We start from the raw sequence: 19,751 nt of genomic DNA, 5'->3' as shown, positions 1-19,751 counted from the left end.
AGTTCAAGGGCCTTATAAGATCCCTCTGGGGGCCAGATTTGGTCCCCAGGTCACATGTTTGACACCCCTGGTCTAATCCTTTAAAAAAGCCACCTAAACTAATGTACATACCAGCATAGTGTTGGATTCCATAACTGGAATAGCTGTTGTGTGAAAGACTTCTGTTTGACTGTCTACAACCTGCAGCAGATCATTTTAATTGGGTGAGCCCAAGTTTTATTTCCCGGCCCTAATGTGTTTTTGCACAACTTGAGGAAGATAGCAGGAGCCTCCTTTAGCAGCTGCTCATAATCCTACAGGGAGACCTACTTTTTTTCAGAGGGTAGCCATGTTGGTCTGCAGTAGAAAAGCAAGATTCAAATCCAAAAGCACCTTAGAGACCAACAAGATTTTCAAGGTCATTTTAAGAATCAAAACTCTCTTCATCCTATTTGTATTGTATCTGATGATTCTCAAAAGCTTGTTCCCCTAAAATTTTGTTGGTCACTAAGGTGCTCCTGGATTCAGATTTGGAAGTCTCCCTTTCAGAATTCAGGGCTTCAAATGTAGCCACCCCACTGCCACTCACAGTTACCAGCTTGGAATGTCAGCGTAAGTGGCTTTTAATGCTAGTCTTCGCTTGCAAGCATGCAGTGCCAAGAATTTAGATCTGGGCTTGGAAAAATCCTACTTCTTTGGGGAAAACAGTCTTGCTTGTTGCCCAGTTGCGAATTGAGCTTATCGCTGGGGATGTTTATTTCAATTAGTGCTCTTTCTTGCTCTCTCTCTCATGCCAAAGAGGCAGAGAATAAATAATGCCACCCGCAAACCAAGAGCGACCACAAAGAATGTATCTACAAGACAGCCTCTTCTAAAGGGAATTCATAGGAAGACTTGTGGTCTTTTTCTACTCATTCTTTCTTACTTCTTTCTTGCCCCCATATGCTACATTACTGGATTACCATTGGGATGCTGAACATATCTTAACAGTGCCCACCCCTGGATTTCATCAGCTTCTTCACCTTTGAGCTGACAATGTCTCCCTTGTAGGACTGTGGAGCACTAATTACTGGTGCAATTAAAATCCTCTTCAATATGCAGGTCCAGAGACTCTCCAATTAACACTTCATTAATGATCCGGCTCCATTAGACTCCCTTGGCCCAGCATGAAGGCTCACATCAGTGTTTGGCAGCTATAAATATTCATATAAGCAAAGATGGTTGGGGAGATGCAGTGCTATATTAGATGCACAGCATGGGGCCCCATTTCAAGCAAATGTTCGCAAATAGTCTCTCTTCCTCTTCCTGGAAGTCTGGCGATGAATGAAGCAGGTGTTTCAGGTTGCAAATTCCAGAGAGGGCCCTCCCTTTTCCTGTCTCCAAACTCTATCTCTGTGCGCCAATAAAAAAAAATCAGCAGAAGAGGGAGGATGTTTTGGCATTTGGCTTCAGACGTGAAAATGTTTACAAGAGGATCGGCGTATTATACAGTATGAGGTGGGAGATCAAGGGGATGGGATTCTGGATGACACCACGCCAGGTTGCATTTATAAGGAACATTATGTTGGTCACTGCTTGGCTACATAAGAATAACACTACATATGAATTGGGGCTTTTTTTTTTTAGCAGGAACATACAGAAACACAGTTCTGGCTGGCTTGGCCAGGACTCTGGCTCAAAAAAAAGGTCTCCGGCAGAGGGAAGGCATTAGGCAGCTATGTGCTCCCAAACCGTGTACAGCCTCACCTGGAGGCTGGAAGCTTTAGTGGATTGTATAACTGTATGCCCTTTATACATTATACACACACCACCTGTTTTTGCTTGTTTTCTTTTTTCTTTTGGAGGGGAAGTGTATGTGTGAAAAGTAGCTTCCTTCTTATGGAGACCCTGTGAATTAACGTCCTGTCGTTAACACCTTTGCTCAGGTCTTGCAAGCTGAGGGTTGCGGCTTCCTTGATTGAGTCAATCCATCTCTTGTTGGGTCTCCCTCTTTCCCTGCTGCCTTCAACTTTTCTTAACATTATTGTCTTTTCCAGTGACTCTTGTGTTCTCATAATGTGACCAAAGTACGATACTCAGTTTAGTCATTTGAGTTTCGGGCTTGATTTGGTCTAGAACCCATTTATTTGTCTTTTTGGAAGTCCGTGGAATCCATAAAACTCTCCTCCAACGCCACATTGCAAAGGAATCTAATTTCTTCCTTGTTCCAGTTTCACACCCATACATTATAATGGGGCGTTCGATGGTATGAATGATCTTGATCCTGGTCATCAGCAACACATCCTTACAAGTGATATTTCTTCATTGTCTGCACAGAAAGGCAGCAGGCTGAGCCCTGTCAACATCCCCCCCCCCATTCCATACATCAGTTAAGGTACAGGTGAATACAGCCCAGAACCAATGGTGTGCTATTTGCATGCCCCCCTGGTCTCACTGATGAAGAAGAGGAGGAGGTTGAATTTATACCCCTTCACTCAGAGTCTCAGAGAAGCTTACAATCTCCTTCTCTTTCTCTCCCCACAACAGACATCCTGTGAGTTAGGTGGGACTGAGAGAGCACTGAGAGAACTGCTCTTGAGAGAACAGTTTTGAGAGAACCTGTGACTGGCCCAAGGTCACCCAGCAGCTGCATGTGAAGGAGTCGGGAATCAAACCCAGTTCTCCAGATTAGAGTCTGCACTCTTAAAGACTACTCCAAATTGGCTCTCTGGCTTAGGCAAACTCTCCTCATCAAATGCTCGCTATGTTTTCTACACTATCTTTTTTAAAAAAAACTTTAATTTTTTTTTTAACCTGGAGTCAGTCCACCCTGCCTCCTAACTTGACAACAGCTACTGCCAGTTTCATATCTGTGTCCTTAGTTAGGACCTTATCAGTGTACTCTGACTCTTCCATTTTATTGTCACAACAACCCTGTTAGGTAGGTCAGGCTGAGGGAGAGTGAATGGCCCAAGGGCATTCAATGAGCTCTCAGATCCTAGTCTTGATGTTCTAACCGCTCTACCACACTGGCACTTTCATCTATTTATTTCAGTGGGCTTAGAGGAGTAACTTTGCATAGGGTTGTACTATAAGCAAAACTGTAATGTTGATGACAGCAGCAACCCCCTGGATATTTTGTGCTCCCAAGTCACATACATTCACCATTGAAGAGGCATTGCTAACAGCGAGCTTCTATGAAAGCACAGTTATACTGGTAAGGTGCAGACATGTTTTTAAATCACACGCCTTAGGGAAGATTTTGCTTCTCTGGTTCCATGACATCTCAAGCAAGTCTGGGCTCCCTTAGCTTTCTTGCATGCCATAGTGGTGTACCCTGTTATGAATTCAGTTCACACCAACAATAGCTGCAATGAAGTTAGTGGGTATTGGCATATGATCTTCCTAGCTGCTTTCAAGGCACAGTTGCCTTGACAACCATCCAGTGTAGGCCATTTTGGATCTCCCCTTGTTCTGACTTCAAGAGAGCTCATAGGCTGAGGCATGAGCAGTTTATAGTACCACCAATCCTGACTCCCTGTTTTTGTTATTATTATTATTATTTTTTGTAGAGAAGAATATGTCAGGTAGATAACCCTCTGACCAAATTCACAGATCTCATTTTAATTGCTTTTTGGTCTTTCCGCTGCTGTTGTACATGTATGAAAAAATAAGGAAGTTTGAAAAACACCCAAATTGGGTTTCTGAACTGATATAAGGCCTTTCAGGAAAGCTTGCCTTTTGGACTTTTCAGTCTTCTTATTTTTTTATGAGTGATTTCAGTTCCAGAAGAATTGCTTTTGGGGTTGGTCCCCTTTGTGGGAGAGAGTATTGTGGCATTTTTGTAGCCATTGTGGTATTTAAAAATATATAAACAGAGTTCAGGTAGAGGCAAATAGCCACTCCTCTAGGGCAGCCATCTGCTATGGCAGCTATTTTCTGCTATCCCCCCATCAGATTCTGAGAGAGAGAGAGAGAGAGAGAGAGAGAGAGCACCCTTGAAGGTACTTCAGCTAATTCCCTGTAATGGCAGTTTTCTCTCTCTAGAACAGGAGTCCAGAGACACCTTAAAGAGTAGCAAAATTCATTCTGGCATAAGCTTTCATTTCGTGACTCAGGAGGACTTACTTCATCAGATGCATTGGAGTGCATGTCTTTGGGGGTATTTTGTGTGTGTGTCTGTGTGTGTGTGTGTGTCTGTGTATTTGCACTTGGAAGTCATGTTGACCTCTGGTGACTGACCCCTTCTGGGGACCTAGAGAATATTCAGAGAGGTGACGGAATAGAGACTGCCCCCGTCCTCCCAACTGAGTATTCCAAGGACGTTTCCCATCCAAGTACTAACCACAATTGACCCTGCTTAGCTTCCAAGATCTGACAAGATCATGCTAGCCCGGGCTATACAGGTCAGGGGAGAATGTATTTCTGTGATGAAATGTGTTCCGACTCACAAAAGATTATCCTGGAATAAGTGCTGTTAGTCTGGGTGCCCCTGGACTCTGATTCTGTTCTGCTACTACAGACAAACACACCTACTCATCTGTTTTTCTTTCAGTGTCTGTTCCCCAAATAAATAATGTTTTTCTCTTCATATACTTGTCCCCTCCCTTCACCGGGAACCTTCTCCAAGTTCTGATGAGTGTTCCAGCAGAGCAATCAGAGAAAATCTTTCAATAGTCATACTTCATGGAGAAAATGTCTACAGTAGTTTGAGAAAAGCTGACATTCATTTATTATAACCCCTGGCTCCAACCCCCTTGGGTCAAGCACCTCCAAATAATCAAAAGATGCACTAGAAAGTTATATGCTGGTAATTGCCATGTTTTATGTGTGTGAGCTGCCTTGGGCATTTTTTGTGGAGAGGCAGTCAGTCAGTAAATGTTTTTTGCAGGGCCAGATTTAGACACCTGGTTGGGAGGAATTTGAATTAGTCACACCCTTCAGATATTGAAATCCTTTTGTTTGCAGCAAAGATATATGGTTCTGTATACTGAACCATCTTTCTATGCTTGGTTGGGGTAGCAAATTTCTTTGTGAAGCCATGACTGATGGGAAATGGTGATAATTCCAGATGGGTAGCTGTGCCATTGAACTCCTGTTTTGTTCTGGGTAACTATGGAATTTTGTACCTTGGGCCACTGAAGGAAAGCATAGCCTTTCTTTCTCTCTGTGTGTGCGTGTTCAGAAACAATCAGATTTTTTTAAAAAGTTAAAAATATCTAGCAATAACATCCTAAAGTACAATGTCTTCAGACTGCAACCTGTAAGCACTTGACTCATGTCCTGGAGTTTTGATTATACCACCAAACATTCACATCCTTCAGGAGGGATGAATGCAGGAAACAGGCAAAGGCTGAATGGCAAAGAAAAAGTCTTTCTCCTTCACTCTCCGGGGGCTTTTCCTTCTGACTTTGTTCCCAGCTCAGGTTGTCGGGGCAATTGTTGTGTTTCAGCTTGGCTAAGAAATGACAGCAGCGCTTCCAACGCTGGTCAGGTAAAAATAATTGCATTTGCTTTCATCTGTGCAGTTTATCACAGTAGGGAGAAGCAGGCAGGGGTGGGGAAGCATGTGACGTTCAGTGGCTGCATGTTCAGTCCAGGCAATTGACACTTTCATAATGTTACTTCCAGTGGTTTCTACCACATAGAAAATGCACATTTTGGATACTGCATAAGTCTCTTTTTTCTTTTCCAGCAAGGAGGTTATTTCCAGTAAGGCTCACCAATACCCAGAAAAGCCCTTTGTTTAAAAAAAAAAAACTTGCACCAACACCTCTTTTTTTTTTTAATCACACACAATTTATAAAAATGTTTGCAAAATTATTTGTTTACTGATGTCCCATTTTCTGACTACATGGGACTCAAACCCAAGGTGTTGTAAACCCAGGTTCAAATCCTCATTCTTCCAAGGAAGCTGGCTGGGTAACCATGGGCTAGTCACACAGTCTCATCCTACCTCATAGGCAGGGCCAGTGCATGGGAGTAGGCCCATTAGGCGGCAGCCTGGGGCACCACCTGGCCTAGGGGCACCGGGCGGCACCCCCTCTCCTCATGCACCGTGTCCGCTGCTTTCCTAACCTTGTTAGGGCTTCCCAAGCCTCGGTGAAGTGGGGGGGGGGGGATGGCAGCGAGCATGCTCAGAGCCCAGCTCTGAGTGCGCCCGCTGCCTTCCCAACCTTGCCGAGGCTTCCTGATAATTCCAGATGGGTAGCTGTGTTAGTTGGGGGTGGGGGGTGGGGAATGGGCATGGCAGCATGCTCCAAGAGGCACACAGCACTAAAGATCAATTCAAGGGTGTGTGAGGAAAGAGAGAGATGGTGGAAACTAGCCTGCATTGCTTACAAAATCTTGGAGGCAGTGGAGATTGTCTATCAATAGCATTTGGTTTTCTCCTTTTGTTTTTGCTACATTGAGTTGTTGTCTGAGGCTGTGGTCTCTGTTCTTTATAATGAATAGATGTACAAACATTCTGTGCGAAGGTAAGCCAAATTCTGCCTATAGAAAAGGTTTAATATTAATCATCTGAATAAATCATGCAGAATAAGCACATTGGCAGCTGCTTCTTTTTGTAAAGTATGTGTGATGCAAATGGACAGGTAAGGGTAATGCAGAGCAAGGAGATCTCCTGTCCGGTGGGAATTCTAAATGCAATACAGGCAGACTCACTTGCTGGCTCACCAGAGTCTCTGATGTTTACACTGGTCACTGCCCATAAATATAATTTTTTTTAAAAAAATTAGATTTGATATTACAAGTATTTAAAAGATGTGTCTAAATTCATGAGTGAAAACAAACAAAATGTTCACCTTTTTTTAGTCTTTGTCACAGGAATATGTTATTTTGCCTGCAGTAGTTACTTCTCTGGCATTCATACATATAAAGGCATCTCTGTTTCCATTCACTTTCCTTTCCCTGTTATTTTCCTAGGCTGGCCTATAAGCATCATTTTTCTAAATAACCAAGCCTGTGGACTTCATCACACCTTATTTATTTAAGAATCATGTAAAGACTATTACAGAAAGTAATACTAAGAAAGTCTGCTTGTAAGGGCTGGTATTCAGAGATGTACAACTGCTGGATATGGAGTTTCCCTTTAGCCACCGTGGCTTGTAGTTTTTATAGGCCACGAGCTACTTCATCGGGTGCTAGTAGAACTGTAAGTTAAGGAAGTCAAATGGTGGAATGTTTATGCAAGAACTCTTAAAGAGAGATATGTTAATAAGGATTATGCCTGGGAAAGTAAGGAGATGTAAACATTATGCCCAGGTCTTATAGTACAAAAAGAAACTATCAGTAAAAAAAGTATGACTATTTGGTATATAAAACCTTGCTTTTCTCCTTTCTTCAGTCAGTTACAATGCAATCAGAGCTGCCAGTAAGGTTACCAACCTCCAAGTGGGCCTTGGAGATCTCGCACTATTGCAGTTGATCTCCATGGTACACAGATCTGGCCATCACATTTAAAAGGACCATGTTTTTAAAAATGCCTTCCATTGTAAATAATGGAGGATGTGGCATCTTGTTTTGGGGCTCATAGAATTGGACCCCTAGTCCAATCTTTTTGAAACTTGTTCTGCTGGAAATTTGGTGCCTCTACCTCAAAAAGCAGCCCCCCTCCCAGATCCCCAGATCCCACAGATCAATTATCCATTATACCCTATGGGGACCAGTCTCCATAGAATACAATGGAGTGCTCAGCGGACATTCAACCCCCACCACTTTCTGATAACCCAGAAGCGGGGGAGGTTCTCCAAACCGGGTGATCTCCTGCCCCCAATTGGGGATTGCCAATCCTAAATTTCTCAACCTAGAGCTGGCAGCCCTCATTGCCCACTGCCATCAGAATGGTGCCAGGAGAAAAAAATTCTAAAAGGCGGGGTCTGCAACGTGAGGGGAAACCTGGCAGTTACGTAGGGTAGTTCTGGGAATTGCCACAAACTCTATGGTTTTCCTCAGAAGTGTTGTAGCACAGTCAATGTTGTGAACCCCCATGTTCCTTCCTTCAGTCTTCCTGCTGGTTGAAAGGCACAGTCTGCCAACCCTAAATTAAACTAAATTACCGTATTATTTGGTTATACTAATTTAAAATCTTGTTTTGTTTGATTATTTTGTGGTGGTGAACTCTGCACCTGAGACATTTGCTGATCTTAAAGATACCACTGAGTCCATCCAAGGGGAGTCCATTGCACTATAACTGATTCTGCCTCTGCCACTTGTTGATGGAGGAGTTACGTGCAGCTCTCTAAATTCTTGCCAAGAACAATTTTGTCTGATCATACTTAAAGTTGCACTCATTTTATACTAAATCATGTATGGTTTTCTACTGTGGTAGTATCTGCCTTAAGACTAGCAATGGACAAACAGGATAGACATAAAAAAACAAACAAATAAAGGCCTCAGGTACTGTTATATATTTGTCTCAGTGAATCTGCAGTTACATTTAATTTAGTAGTTGCATATGTTGACTCTGCTGTTCTATTTTATCTACTGGTTTTATTTAATGGTTTTAGTTACAGTGTTAGTCACTGAATAGAATGAGCTTTATCATAAACCCAACCTTGTGTGAGTCTTACTGAGTGAGTTTTTCTGGTTAACAACAATGTCTTATGGGTATATTTATTTTATTACATATAAATCCCACTTTTTTCCAGCTTGGAACTATAGGTAGTATACACAGAATTCCCAGGAGATTTCTTATCCAACAACTTGTTCAGACACAGACCTACTTAGCTTTGGCAAGGTTGCTGGATCATTTTTTTTTTTAACCCTGGGACCTGGTAGAGCTCTGGCTGCAGTTAATAGAAGACCAACCTGAAACTTGAGAAGGAAAGAACTTTGGGACATAATTGGACAAGATGGGTTGAAAACAGACAACTGAAGAAGAACAAAGGGAAGAGAGAACTCAGGAGAATAGGCTGGGGGTGGGGGAAGAGATCAATTTGTAAGGATTTTATCAAATGACCAATATCCTGCCCTATAAAGTGAGAAGTAAGGAAATAGAAAATATATAGCATTGGATGTATCCCAAGGCAAAGTTTTGAAAAGGCAGAGAGAAAGAGACTCAGCTGCAGCAAAATGCATGTTACAATCCACTCAGATCTGCTACCAAAAATGGCATCCTGTGTCTAGTTCCATAATGAACATGTATAGGATCACATATTTTGTGCCATGATATCAGTAGTTTATGTGTTTCCCTTCCATCACAGTTGATGAGGTGAGAAAATATGCTATATGGTGATGTCAGAATACAAATTGCTTCTACTTGTAATGGGAATGGAAAACACCAGCACTGGAATGCCAGTTTTGGTAGCATTCCTCTGTTAAGTATAATTCTTATTTCTACCCTAAAAATGCCATTATGCTTAGAGCAGAAATGAAGAGTCCCTGGAAGAAGGAAGGGTTGAAATGGCAGCATAATCATTGCAAAAGTGTTCAAAGTTTTTAGTGCTGGTTAAAACAACTAAAAGTCACCTGTCATCTTAAAACCTGGCAGATTTACTGGGGCATAATAACCTTAAAACAGGCTTTTATGGAAGCATAGGAACTTAATAACCGATCAGACATACCCTCAAGGGCACATTCACCTGCTCCACCTCCAGTGTGATATATGCCATCCCCTGCCAACAGTGCCCTTCTGCTGTCTACAGAGGACAAACATATCAGTCTTTATGCAAGATAATAAGTAGACAGTTCTGACATAAAAATGAGTAGCGTTCAGAAACTAGGAGGGGAACTTTTCCATCTCTCAAGGCATCCTTCATTCAATCACTAGCCTTGAACAAACTTTGGCTACTTACTTAGTCAAAAACTTGTGGAGAAATGGCGACCATTTCCTTGAGAGAGTTTTTGAAAAGTTGTTTTTCCTTGTAGCTCTGCAAGAAGATATTCGGCTTCATCCCAGGGATTCGGTAGTGACCAGCGGAGAACAATTGTTGCTGGAATGCATTCCCCCTAAGGGACATCCGGAGCCTAAAGTCTCATGGAAGAAGAATGGAATCCCCATAAATGAGGAAACTGGACATTATGAGGTAATCAACAGACTGTACTAGTATTTTTTTTTTTGCATATTCAAAGAGTACATGCTATTTCAAGGTGAAATGTGATGTGACATATGAGGAAAGATGGGGCAGTAGCAATATGCACGAATGGTCACTGTATGTCAACAATGATAGTACAGAGGGTGGCAACCCATATGATTAAGTGGTTGAAGCACCTTTCCTACAAAGAAAATCTTAAGAGTGTGAGGCTTTTCAGCTTAAAGCAAAAAAGACTAAGTATATGATAGGCCCTTTTCACATTACCATTCTAAACTGGATATTTTTGTTGTTGTTGGCCTATTTTTGAGTAAAGTGTTACAGGAATGGGGTTTTCAAAGAGCAATTTTCCTTCCATTAATTAGCTGTTTCTGAAGCACCATGGTCATTTCACCTGATCTTCCTTAGACTTTTTTCATGCAGTCTTCCTCAGATTTTTTTTAATGATCTAAGGTGAGTTCTAATGTTCTAATGGAGTCAAGTCATCTCAATGGTGCTGCTATAGCACTTAAGTGCTTTAGTGCTATGGTAGTTTAGCATGATAGCACTAATCTTAGAACATAAAAAAAACTCTGAGGAAGATCACATGGCAAAAAAGGGTGGGGGGGAAAGTGGCATTGTGGGAAGCACCATGGACATTTTAAACAGCACACCACAGTGATTTAGAAGCACAACAAAGGGGTTGAAATGGAAAAAAAGCAGTTTCCCTCAAAAGTGGCTCAACCATGCTTTACTAATCCAATGCAAGCAGGTTTGTATGATTGGGTAAATGGAGTCAAGTCATCTCAATGGTGCTGCTATAGCACTTCAGTGCTTTAGTGCTATGGTAGTTTAGCATGATAGCACTAATCTTAGAACATAAAAAAAAGTCTGAGGAAGATCACATGGCAAAAAAGGGTGGGGGGAAAAGTGGCATTGTGGGAAGCACCATGGACATTTTAAACAGCACACCACAGTGATTTAGAAGCACAACAAAGGGGTTGAAATGGAAAAAAAGCAGTTTCCCTCAAAAGTGGCTCAACCATGCTTTACTAACCCAATGCAAGCAGGTTTGTATGACTGGGTAAATAAATTCCACTAACTGCCAGTTTCTAAAATGGGTCTGTCTGAAATTACCAAAAAAATCCATTAGCAGCCAGTTACTAAAATGGAATACAAAGGTAGTTTGAAAAGGGTTGATAGAGATTTATAAAATTATGCATGAGGAAGAAAGTGATCATTTTCTCCCCTTTTCATAGAAGTTGCATATTTGGTTACCCAATAAAGTTGACAGAAAATATCAACGATTTCAGGTTTTCACGGCTGGTAACATCATTAGGGTTTGTAGAGTCTTTCGGGATCAAGTGCCGTGTTCTACTGGAGGAAGTTTTCCTTCCAGACGTTTCGTTCTCAGCTGCGGAGAACATCCTGAGTGGCGTTGCAGCCGGAGCAGGCGCTCAGACCTTCTTGACTGCTGTGCATTGAGTGGGGCCAGGGCTGCTGGAGAGCTGCTATTTCTAGGCTGGAAGGGGTGTGATGAAAGGGCAATTGGTTTGTGGATGTGCCCATTGTTTGGTGGGGCTTCCTGGAAGGGTAGTGATAAGGAAACTGGCTGTTGAATGTGACCATTGTTCTGTGTTAATTGCTGGGAGGGTTGGAAGGGGTTTGAAGATAAGGAAGATGGTTGTTGACTGTGCCGATTGTTCTGTGGAATTTGCTGGTTGTTCTGAGACTTTCTGCAATTTATAGTCTGTAGGGTGTTTTGCAGAGCTGGGTACCAAGATTGGTGGATGAAAATGCCTTCTTCCTTTCTGTTAAAATTGTGCTGGTGTTTGTAAATCTCAATAGCTTCTCTGTTCAGGCGGGTATGATAATGTGAGACCGTAGAAAGGACTTCAGTTCTTTCAAAGTGGATGACGTGGTCTCCTTCTTGAAGTGCATGTTCAGCTACAGCTGATTTTTCTGGCTGAAACAAGCGACAGTGTCTCTTGTGTTCGGTGAGACGGGTGTTGATACTGCGTTGGGTAGTGCCAATGTAGACTGCACCACAGGAGCAGGGTATTTTGTAGACTCCAGGGGTTGAAAGTGGATCTCTCATATCTTTGGCCGAGCGCCACATGCCGAGCGCCACAATGGGCACATCCACAAACCAATTGCCCTTTCATCACACCCCCTGCAGCCTAGAAATAGCAGCTCTCCAGCAGCCCTGGCCCCGCTCAATGCACAGCAGCCAAGAAGGTCTGAGCGCCTGCTCCGGCTGCAACGCCACTCAGGATGTTCTCTGCAGCTGAGAACGAAACGTCTGGAAGGAAAACTTCCTCCAGTAGAACACGGCACTTGATCCCGAAAGACTCTACAAACCCTAATTGACAGAAAATAGATTCATGACAGAGAAAAATAAACATTCTTTCACTCAGTTAGTAATTACATGGTGGGAGTCACTGCTGTATTAAGCATCAGTAGCATAAGTAAGATCATAAGAGAAGCCATATTGGATCAGGCCAATGGCCCATCCAGTCCAACATTCTGTGTCACACAGTCACCAAAAACCAGGTGCCATCAGGAGATCCACCAATAGGGCCAAAACTCCAGCAAGAATACAGAGCATCACTGCCTCGGACATTGTGTTCCATCTATATGTTGCGGCTAATAGCCATTAATGGATCTCTGCTCCATGTTTATCCAATCCTGTCTTGAAGCTGTCTATGCTTGTAACCACCACTACTTCCTGTGGCAGTTAATTCCATCTGTTAATTACTCTTTGGGTGAAGAAATACTTGCTTTTAGTTGTTCTAAGCCTATTGCTCATTAATTTCATTGAGTGCTGCCCACGAGTTCTTATATTGTGATAAAGGGATAAAAATACTTTCTGTACCCTATCTCATGCATAATTTTGTAAATCTCTATCCTGTCACCCTTCAGTCATCATTACTCCAAGTTAAAACCCTTTACCTTTCTTCATAGGGAAGGTATTCCATTTCCTTAATCATTTTAGTTGTCCTTTTCTGCACCTCTTCCAATGATACAATAACTTATTTGAGGTATGGTGACCAGAACTGTACACAGTATTCCAAATGAGGCTGCATCATAGATTTGTACAGGGGCATTATGATGCAGGCTGATTTTCAGTCCCTTTTCTAATAACCCCCTGGATAGTATTTGCCTTTTTTTATTGGAGTTGCACACAGAGTCGACATCTACCAAGACTCCACGATCTCTCTCCAGATCAGTTATCGCCGGTTCAGACCCCATCAACATATATTTATAATTAGGAATTTGTTTTTGCTCCAGTGTGCATTATTTTGCACTTGCCCATGTTGAACCTCATTTGTCACATTGATGCTCACTCACCCAGCCTTGACAGATCCCTCTGGAGTGCCTCACAGTCCTCCCTGGTTCTCACCACCCTGAATAACTTAGTGTCAACCACAAACTTAGCCACTTCACTGCTTACTCTCAACTCCAAATAATTAATGAACAAGTTAAAGAGCACCAGATCTAGTACCGAGGCTTGCAGTTCCCCACTGCTTACCACCTTCCACAGTGAAAACTGACCATTTATACTAACTCTCCTGTATATTTCCTGTTTCCTGTTAATTAATCAGTTTTTAATCTACAAGAGAATGTTCTCTTATTTCATGACTGCTGAGTTTATTCAGGAGCCTTTTTAAAAGGGGTGAGACAGATTTATGAAGAAGGTCCATCAATGGCTGCTAGCCAAGATGGTTAAAAGGAATCTCCACATTGAAAGGCAGTAATCCCTTGAATACCAGTATGAGAAGGAAACATCAGAGGAAAGTCTTGGTCTTTATGCCCTGTTTGTTGGTCTTACAGGATGATTGGTTGGCTAATGGGTGAAACAAGATACTGGATTAGATGGACCATTGGTCTGATCCAGCGAGCTCCTTTTGTGCAGAATTGCATCATTAACATAGTTGAAAGAATCTCAGTTAAATTTAGTTGCGGCCAATGAGCTGTTCAAAATTTGGTCACACAAATATTATTTATTGCTTGTCTATATAAAAATGACTAAGATGGATTGCAACATACAAGACAATAAAATAACTAGTGAATGTGACTTTCTAGTTCAGATTTTGCAGTCACCTAAGAAAAAAAGCCTTGCTATATTCCACAGTGGTGTTGAGGGAACATTCTCCTTCAGAAGAAGTCACCTTCCTGGGATTTTACATGAGAAAACCAGCTATTACTTATACTGGCAAATTCAGAACACCTTTAAACTGATCAAAACAAACAATTATTTCAAATAATTGCATTTATAATCTACCTATTTTCAAATCAAAGCATGGAATACTGTTCCAAAACCTTAAGAAATGTCCCAGCGGTTCCTACTGAAGATCCAAAGAGCCAATATCTTCTTTCCACCCTTGTTTCTACAGGTCTCTGGTGCAAAGCTTCTCGTAGCCCATGCTCTGAAAAGTGATTCGGGAGCATATGTTTGTTTGGCTACTAATCCAGTTGGAGAGAGAGAGAGCAAAGCAGCTTTGGTGTCTGTCTTGGGTAAGAAAGTCAACAGCAATTGTACATTTCACCTTCCCCCACTATTTGGTTAACATTCAGCATGGGTCCAGTCAACTGGGAATTTGAACCAAGGACAAATTGTACAATATTCATTCATTCATTCATTCATTCATTCATTCATTCATTCATTCATTCATTCATTCATTCAACTTATAGACTGCCCTTCTCTGCATACAAGACTCAGGGCAGGGAACAATTCCAGTAAAATACAGTCAGTTGAATTAAAACAATTTTAAACAGTAGACAATACAGCAATTTCAGAAGGCCCTTAAATAAACCAATTATCACTACCCTGTTGTGGTGGGGGAAGGAGAGAGCAGGCAGGATGGGAAAGCGTGGCTGTCCTCAGTGGTAACCCTGGTGGAATATTCTCTGCCTTACAGGCCTTGCGGGATTGCATTAGGTCCCTCAGGGCATGGATGTAACTTGGCAAAGAGTTCCACCAATAGACTGCAACAAGACTTATATATGTTGCAACTGACTTATGGTGACCTCAGCAAGGGGCTTTCAAATTTCAACTGACTTATGGTGACCAGTGTTTCCTCTAAGCTGAGTTAGTGCGAACTAGCTCACAGATTTTTAGCCTCCAGCTCAAACATTTTTGTCTTAGCTCAGGAAGAATGATCCCAGAGCACAATAATTTATGCAGTAGCTCACAACTTTAATGCCAGTAGTTCACAAAGTAGAATTCTTTCTCACAAGACTCTGCAGCTTAGAGGAAACATTGATGGTGATCCCAGCAAGGGGCTTTCAAGGCAAGTGAGAAGCCATTGACTTCCTCTGCAGAACCGTCCAAGGTGTGTCTCATCCAAGTACTGACCCTGCTTTGCTTCCATGATCTGACATTATTGGGTTATATACCATACATTCCACTACAAGCTTTCCCTAACTCTAAGAAGAGATTATTTTGAAAATATATATCCTTCAACTTTGTCTTGTACTTGTCACTTACACCTGTTTCACTTGGGTACTTCAACTGGATCTCACAATTTTCTTACCATGTTCTGAATGTTGAAAGATGTGAAAGAGATGGGGAGAGAGACTCCAACTCTGCTGGATTGGACCAAATGTCCATTTAGCTCAGCATTTGGTTTCTAACTGTGTCCTTCCAGATGGTTTCAGAAATCCCACAAACAGAGCAAAAGGCCTATAGGTCTTCCTCATAGTTTACCCCTTGAGTAACTATTGTTTCTGGATGTAGAGGATGTGCCATGGCTAGCCATTGGTGGACCACTGCTTCATGTACGTCTGTTATCGTCTTCTGAAGTCATCTACATCCATGGCCATCAACAAATCATGTAACAGAGGTCCTTGGGAGTGAGACTTACTACCAATCCTTGGTCAAAAGGGCCACATCATTGAGGTTATTCACCTCTATAAGGAGTTTCTTTTATTCAACTGAATTTGAAGTAATTATACCTATTTTACTTGATCCAGGGTTGGAAAGTATTAGAAAGTGGATGCAGATGTGGAAGGAGATGAGTCAACTTGCATGCAAGTAGTGATGGTGTCATGTTTTGGTGCTCACATAATTTTGTTTTGTTATCAAGTCACCGCTGACTTATGGTGACCCCATAGGATTTCCAGGGCAAAAGATGTTCAGATGTGGTTTGCCATTGCCTGTCTCTGCATAGCAATCATGGTATTCCTCAGTGGACTCCCATTCAAATACTAACCAGGGCCAACAGCCCTGCTTAACCTGAGTTCTGATGAGACTGGGCTAGCCTGGGCTATCCAAGTCAAAGTATAACACACAGTATATGGGATCTCTTAGGCATGCTGCCCAAAGTTTCCATCACACTGAGAAATGATCAGATCTGAATACATCATCTGTTTCTTCCTTTCTAGAAAAGCCAGTGTTTACTCGGAGACCTAGTGACATTATGACCAAACTTGGAAGCACTGTCCAGTTCACATGTGGAGTCCATGGAGACCCAGTGCCCACTGTCCAGTGGCACAAGGAACATGGAGAGCTTCCCTCAGGAAGGTGAGTCTACTGGTTGTACTGTGGCCCTATATTCTGTCTACATTGTGTTCCAGCCTGTAAAACCAGAATTAAAGTGTTTATTCACTTGTCTCTAGCCATGTTGAGTGTATTGCTCCCAATTCCTTAAACTATTTTCTAAGGTCTGATTACCACCAGTCAGGCCCATGGGATCAAAGCCTCTCTCAGGTAGGGTTCCCAAGTCCAACCCCAAAAATATCTGGGGACTTTGGGGGTGGAGCCAGGAGACTTTGGGGGTGGAGCTAGGGGGGAGGGGGGAAACGGCGAGCCACCCCATCTCGGAGCGTGCGACGCCGCTGCGCAGCTGACGCCTCTTCTCTGCTCGCCGTGGCTGCTCCTCCAAGATGGGCTCAGCCTGAGCCCATCTCGAAGAAGCAGCCACGGCGAGCAGAGAAGAGGCCGCCACGCCGCTGCCACCTCGCCCGCTCCGCCTCTGGGGTGGAAGCGGAGGGGGGGGTGGAGGCGGGCCGGGGGCATGGCGAGCCACGAGTCCGGGTCCTAGAAGGGCCCGGATTCGCGGCTCGCCATGCTCCTGGCCTGCCTCGCCCTCCCCTGCGCTGCTGCCGCCTCTTGGCTGCTCCTCTGAGATGGGCTCAGCCTGGGCTCATCTCGGAGGAGCAGCTGCGGTGGGAGGGGAGGGGGCAGCAGCGGCGCGGCGCGGCTGCCTCGCCGGCTCCGGGATGCGGCGGCTGGCCATGCTCCCTGGCGCCGTTTCCACCCCCCGCTTCCGTTTTTTGGGGGAGCGGGGGAAGAGGGTGGAAATCCTGGGGTCCCCCGCCTTGGCGGGAGGGTTGGGAAGCCTACTCTCAGGTAGAACTACCTCTTCACAGGATTCCTCATCTGAAGTTTCCTGTTCAGTCATTGTGGAAAGGCCTAAGTAAACTGTGCTGATAGAGGGAATTTAGAAAGTTGCTGGGTCTAGACTATCTGACCAGATTTTAGGGTAAAATTGACACCGCAAGTACCTGTTTTTACTGTGGGGAATATGGAATTTCGGAGCCAGTCCGGATCTTAAGGTGCTAGGCTGTAATGAAGCGACCTCTTCAGTTTTATCAAAGATTTCAGGTTTTCACGGCTGGTAACATCATTAGGGTTTGTAGAATCTTTCGGGCTCAAGTGCCATGTTCTACTGGAGAAAGTTTTTCTTCCAGACGTTTCGTTCTCATCTGCGGAGAACATCCTCAGTGGCGTTGCAGCCGGAGCAGGCGCTCTGACCTTCTTGGCTGCTGTGCATTGAGTGGGCTGCTTGGCTGCTGTGCATCTTCAGTTTTAATTCACCATTACTCTTCGCTGTCACCAACAGCAGTATCTCAGTCTGGTAATTACTGCTAATCAAAGAGATATTAAAGGAATAGTTAGAGGTTCAGCATGAAGTTGGCAATCCTATTCCATATTCAACATGGAAGCAGGGAAAGCTTGGAAATCTTACTTTTGAGAGATTGTCAGAGGTAAGTGAGTAGCTCCTGGCTTTCTCTCAGTATCTTGGTATGTGTGAGCCAATTTTAAGCTTTATATATCTGCAAAGATGGATAAGAACACCAGCTTTTCAGGAAAAAAACATAGCTGTATATGCAACTATTGGTTACAAAAAGAAAAAAAAATATTTGGGCAGCAATTAACTAACAACATTGAAGAGATGGACGATAAAAATGGGAATTTAAATATCACCCTGTCTCCCTTCACTACACGAAGAGAGATTAAAATGTGTAATTAATTGCCAGAGGATGTAGTGATGGTCATGGGAATAGTCAGCTTTAAAAGGGGATTGGATAGATTCATGGAGGATAGCATCCCATGGTGGCTGAGGGGAACCTCCACATTCAGAGGCACTAAACCTCTGAATCCCAGAGCCAGGAGGCAACATTAGGAGAAAGTCTCATCCTCTATGCCAAGGGTGACAAACATGCAGCCTGGGGGCCAAATCAGGCCCCTGGAGGGCTCCTATCAGGCCCCTGAACAACTGGCTATCATCTGCTTCCTTCTCCCTCTCTCTTGCTTTCTTCTGCATAGCAGCTTGCATTGCCAGGCTTGCTCAATTGCACAGGAGCTACAGAGCAAAGCCTCTATTTTCTCCATTGGCTGAGGCTCCTCCCTTGGATAGGAAGGGTAGGAGGGAGAGCTTGCTCAACTGCACAGCAGAGCCTCTCTTTCTTCTATTGGCTGAGGCTCCTCCTCTTCCTGGTCCCCTCGGGTAGGAAAGAGCCAGAGCTTCCTTTGCCCAGTTCCCTGAATCTCATGGGAAAGATACAAAGAAAGCACCTTTAAGACCAGCAAGTGTTATTGTTTTAAGCATGTTTTATTTTAAGCTTTTAAAAAATCTTTGTGTTTGTCTGTGTCCTTTATAAAGTTTATATCTCTGCTACCTGGCATTACATTTTATGGCACATGTGGCCTGGCCCGACAAGGTCTCATTTATGTCAGATCCGGCTCTCCTAACAAATGAGTTCGACACTCCTGCTCTATGCCCTGTTGTTGGACCTCCAGAGGAACTGGTTGGCCACTGAGTGAGACAGGATGCTGGATTAAATGGATTACTGACCTGACACAGCAGAGCTCTTGTTATGTTCTTATCTAAATGTTGCCCACTTTCATAAATCAATGGGTAGGTAGATTTGGCTAGGTAAAAAGTTCTGTCAGCCACCACTGTGATACAAGAGTGAGAATTGTCTTTTGCAGTTGCTCTTTCATGCATGTAAGTCATCACTCGATGTTGCACATTTACCAAGGAATGGACACCCAAGCAAACGCAAAGCCTTAATTGCTTCTATGAATTCTGTACCTCTCCTCTCAGGTATGACATAAGCCAAGAAAACACCCTTCAGATCCACCATCTGACCTTGTCTGATGCTGGGAAATACATCTGTACTGCCCACAATCAGGTGGGGAATATTTCTGCCAAGGCATCTTTAACAGTGCAAAGTAAGTAGCTTTGTTTGTTGGATTAGCAGAATGGATTCATTCCCTGGTCACGTAAAACAACATTAGCCAACATATTGGTCCTTGGTCAGAAAACCTATAGGGAAGGCAGAGTTTCAAGCTACATGGGGATTCAAGGTCTGTTTTATCAGGTGTCCCACTGGCTGGTGACTCACCTTCTTTTTAGATTAGTCTGGAGAAAAGCCCCAATGCCTGGTGTCTGTGGGTGGCAGTGCCCGCCAAAACCTTTTCTGGTGCCTAACAAGTGTTTTAGACACAGCTTTTTATTGTAGCAGGAACTTTTTGCATATTGGGTCACA

At 43.3% G+C, this 19,751-nt stretch overlaps 1 protein-coding gene across 1 annotated transcript in view; it reads left to right on the top strand.

Annotated features, from left to right (window-relative positions):
* The window catches only part of ROBO4 (roundabout guidance receptor 4), a 106,018-nt gene that overhangs the window by 11,389 nt on the left and 74,878 nt on the right, over positions 1 to 19,751 (top strand). Inside the window, exons 3-6 of the mRNA XM_060250928.1 lie at positions 9,829 to 9,986; positions 14,369 to 14,489; positions 16,359 to 16,497; positions 19,307 to 19,434. Coding sequence (XP_060106911.1) covers positions 9,829 to 9,986; positions 14,369 to 14,489; positions 16,359 to 16,497; positions 19,307 to 19,434 — 546 coding nt within the window. The remainder of the gene's footprint in view (positions 1 to 9,828; positions 9,987 to 14,368; positions 14,490 to 16,358; positions 16,498 to 19,306; positions 19,435 to 19,751) is intronic.

Source organism: Heteronotia binoei, chromosome 12 (genome assembly GCF_032191835.1).
Source record: "Heteronotia binoei isolate CCM8104 ecotype False Entrance Well chromosome 12, APGP_CSIRO_Hbin_v1, whole genome shotgun sequence".
NCBI classification, from domain to species: domain Eukaryota; kingdom Metazoa; phylum Chordata; class Lepidosauria; order Squamata; family Gekkonidae; genus Heteronotia; species Heteronotia binoei.
The sequence above is the reverse complement of the archived record's forward strand: the minus strand, read 5'-3'. Positions and strand labels throughout refer to the sequence as shown.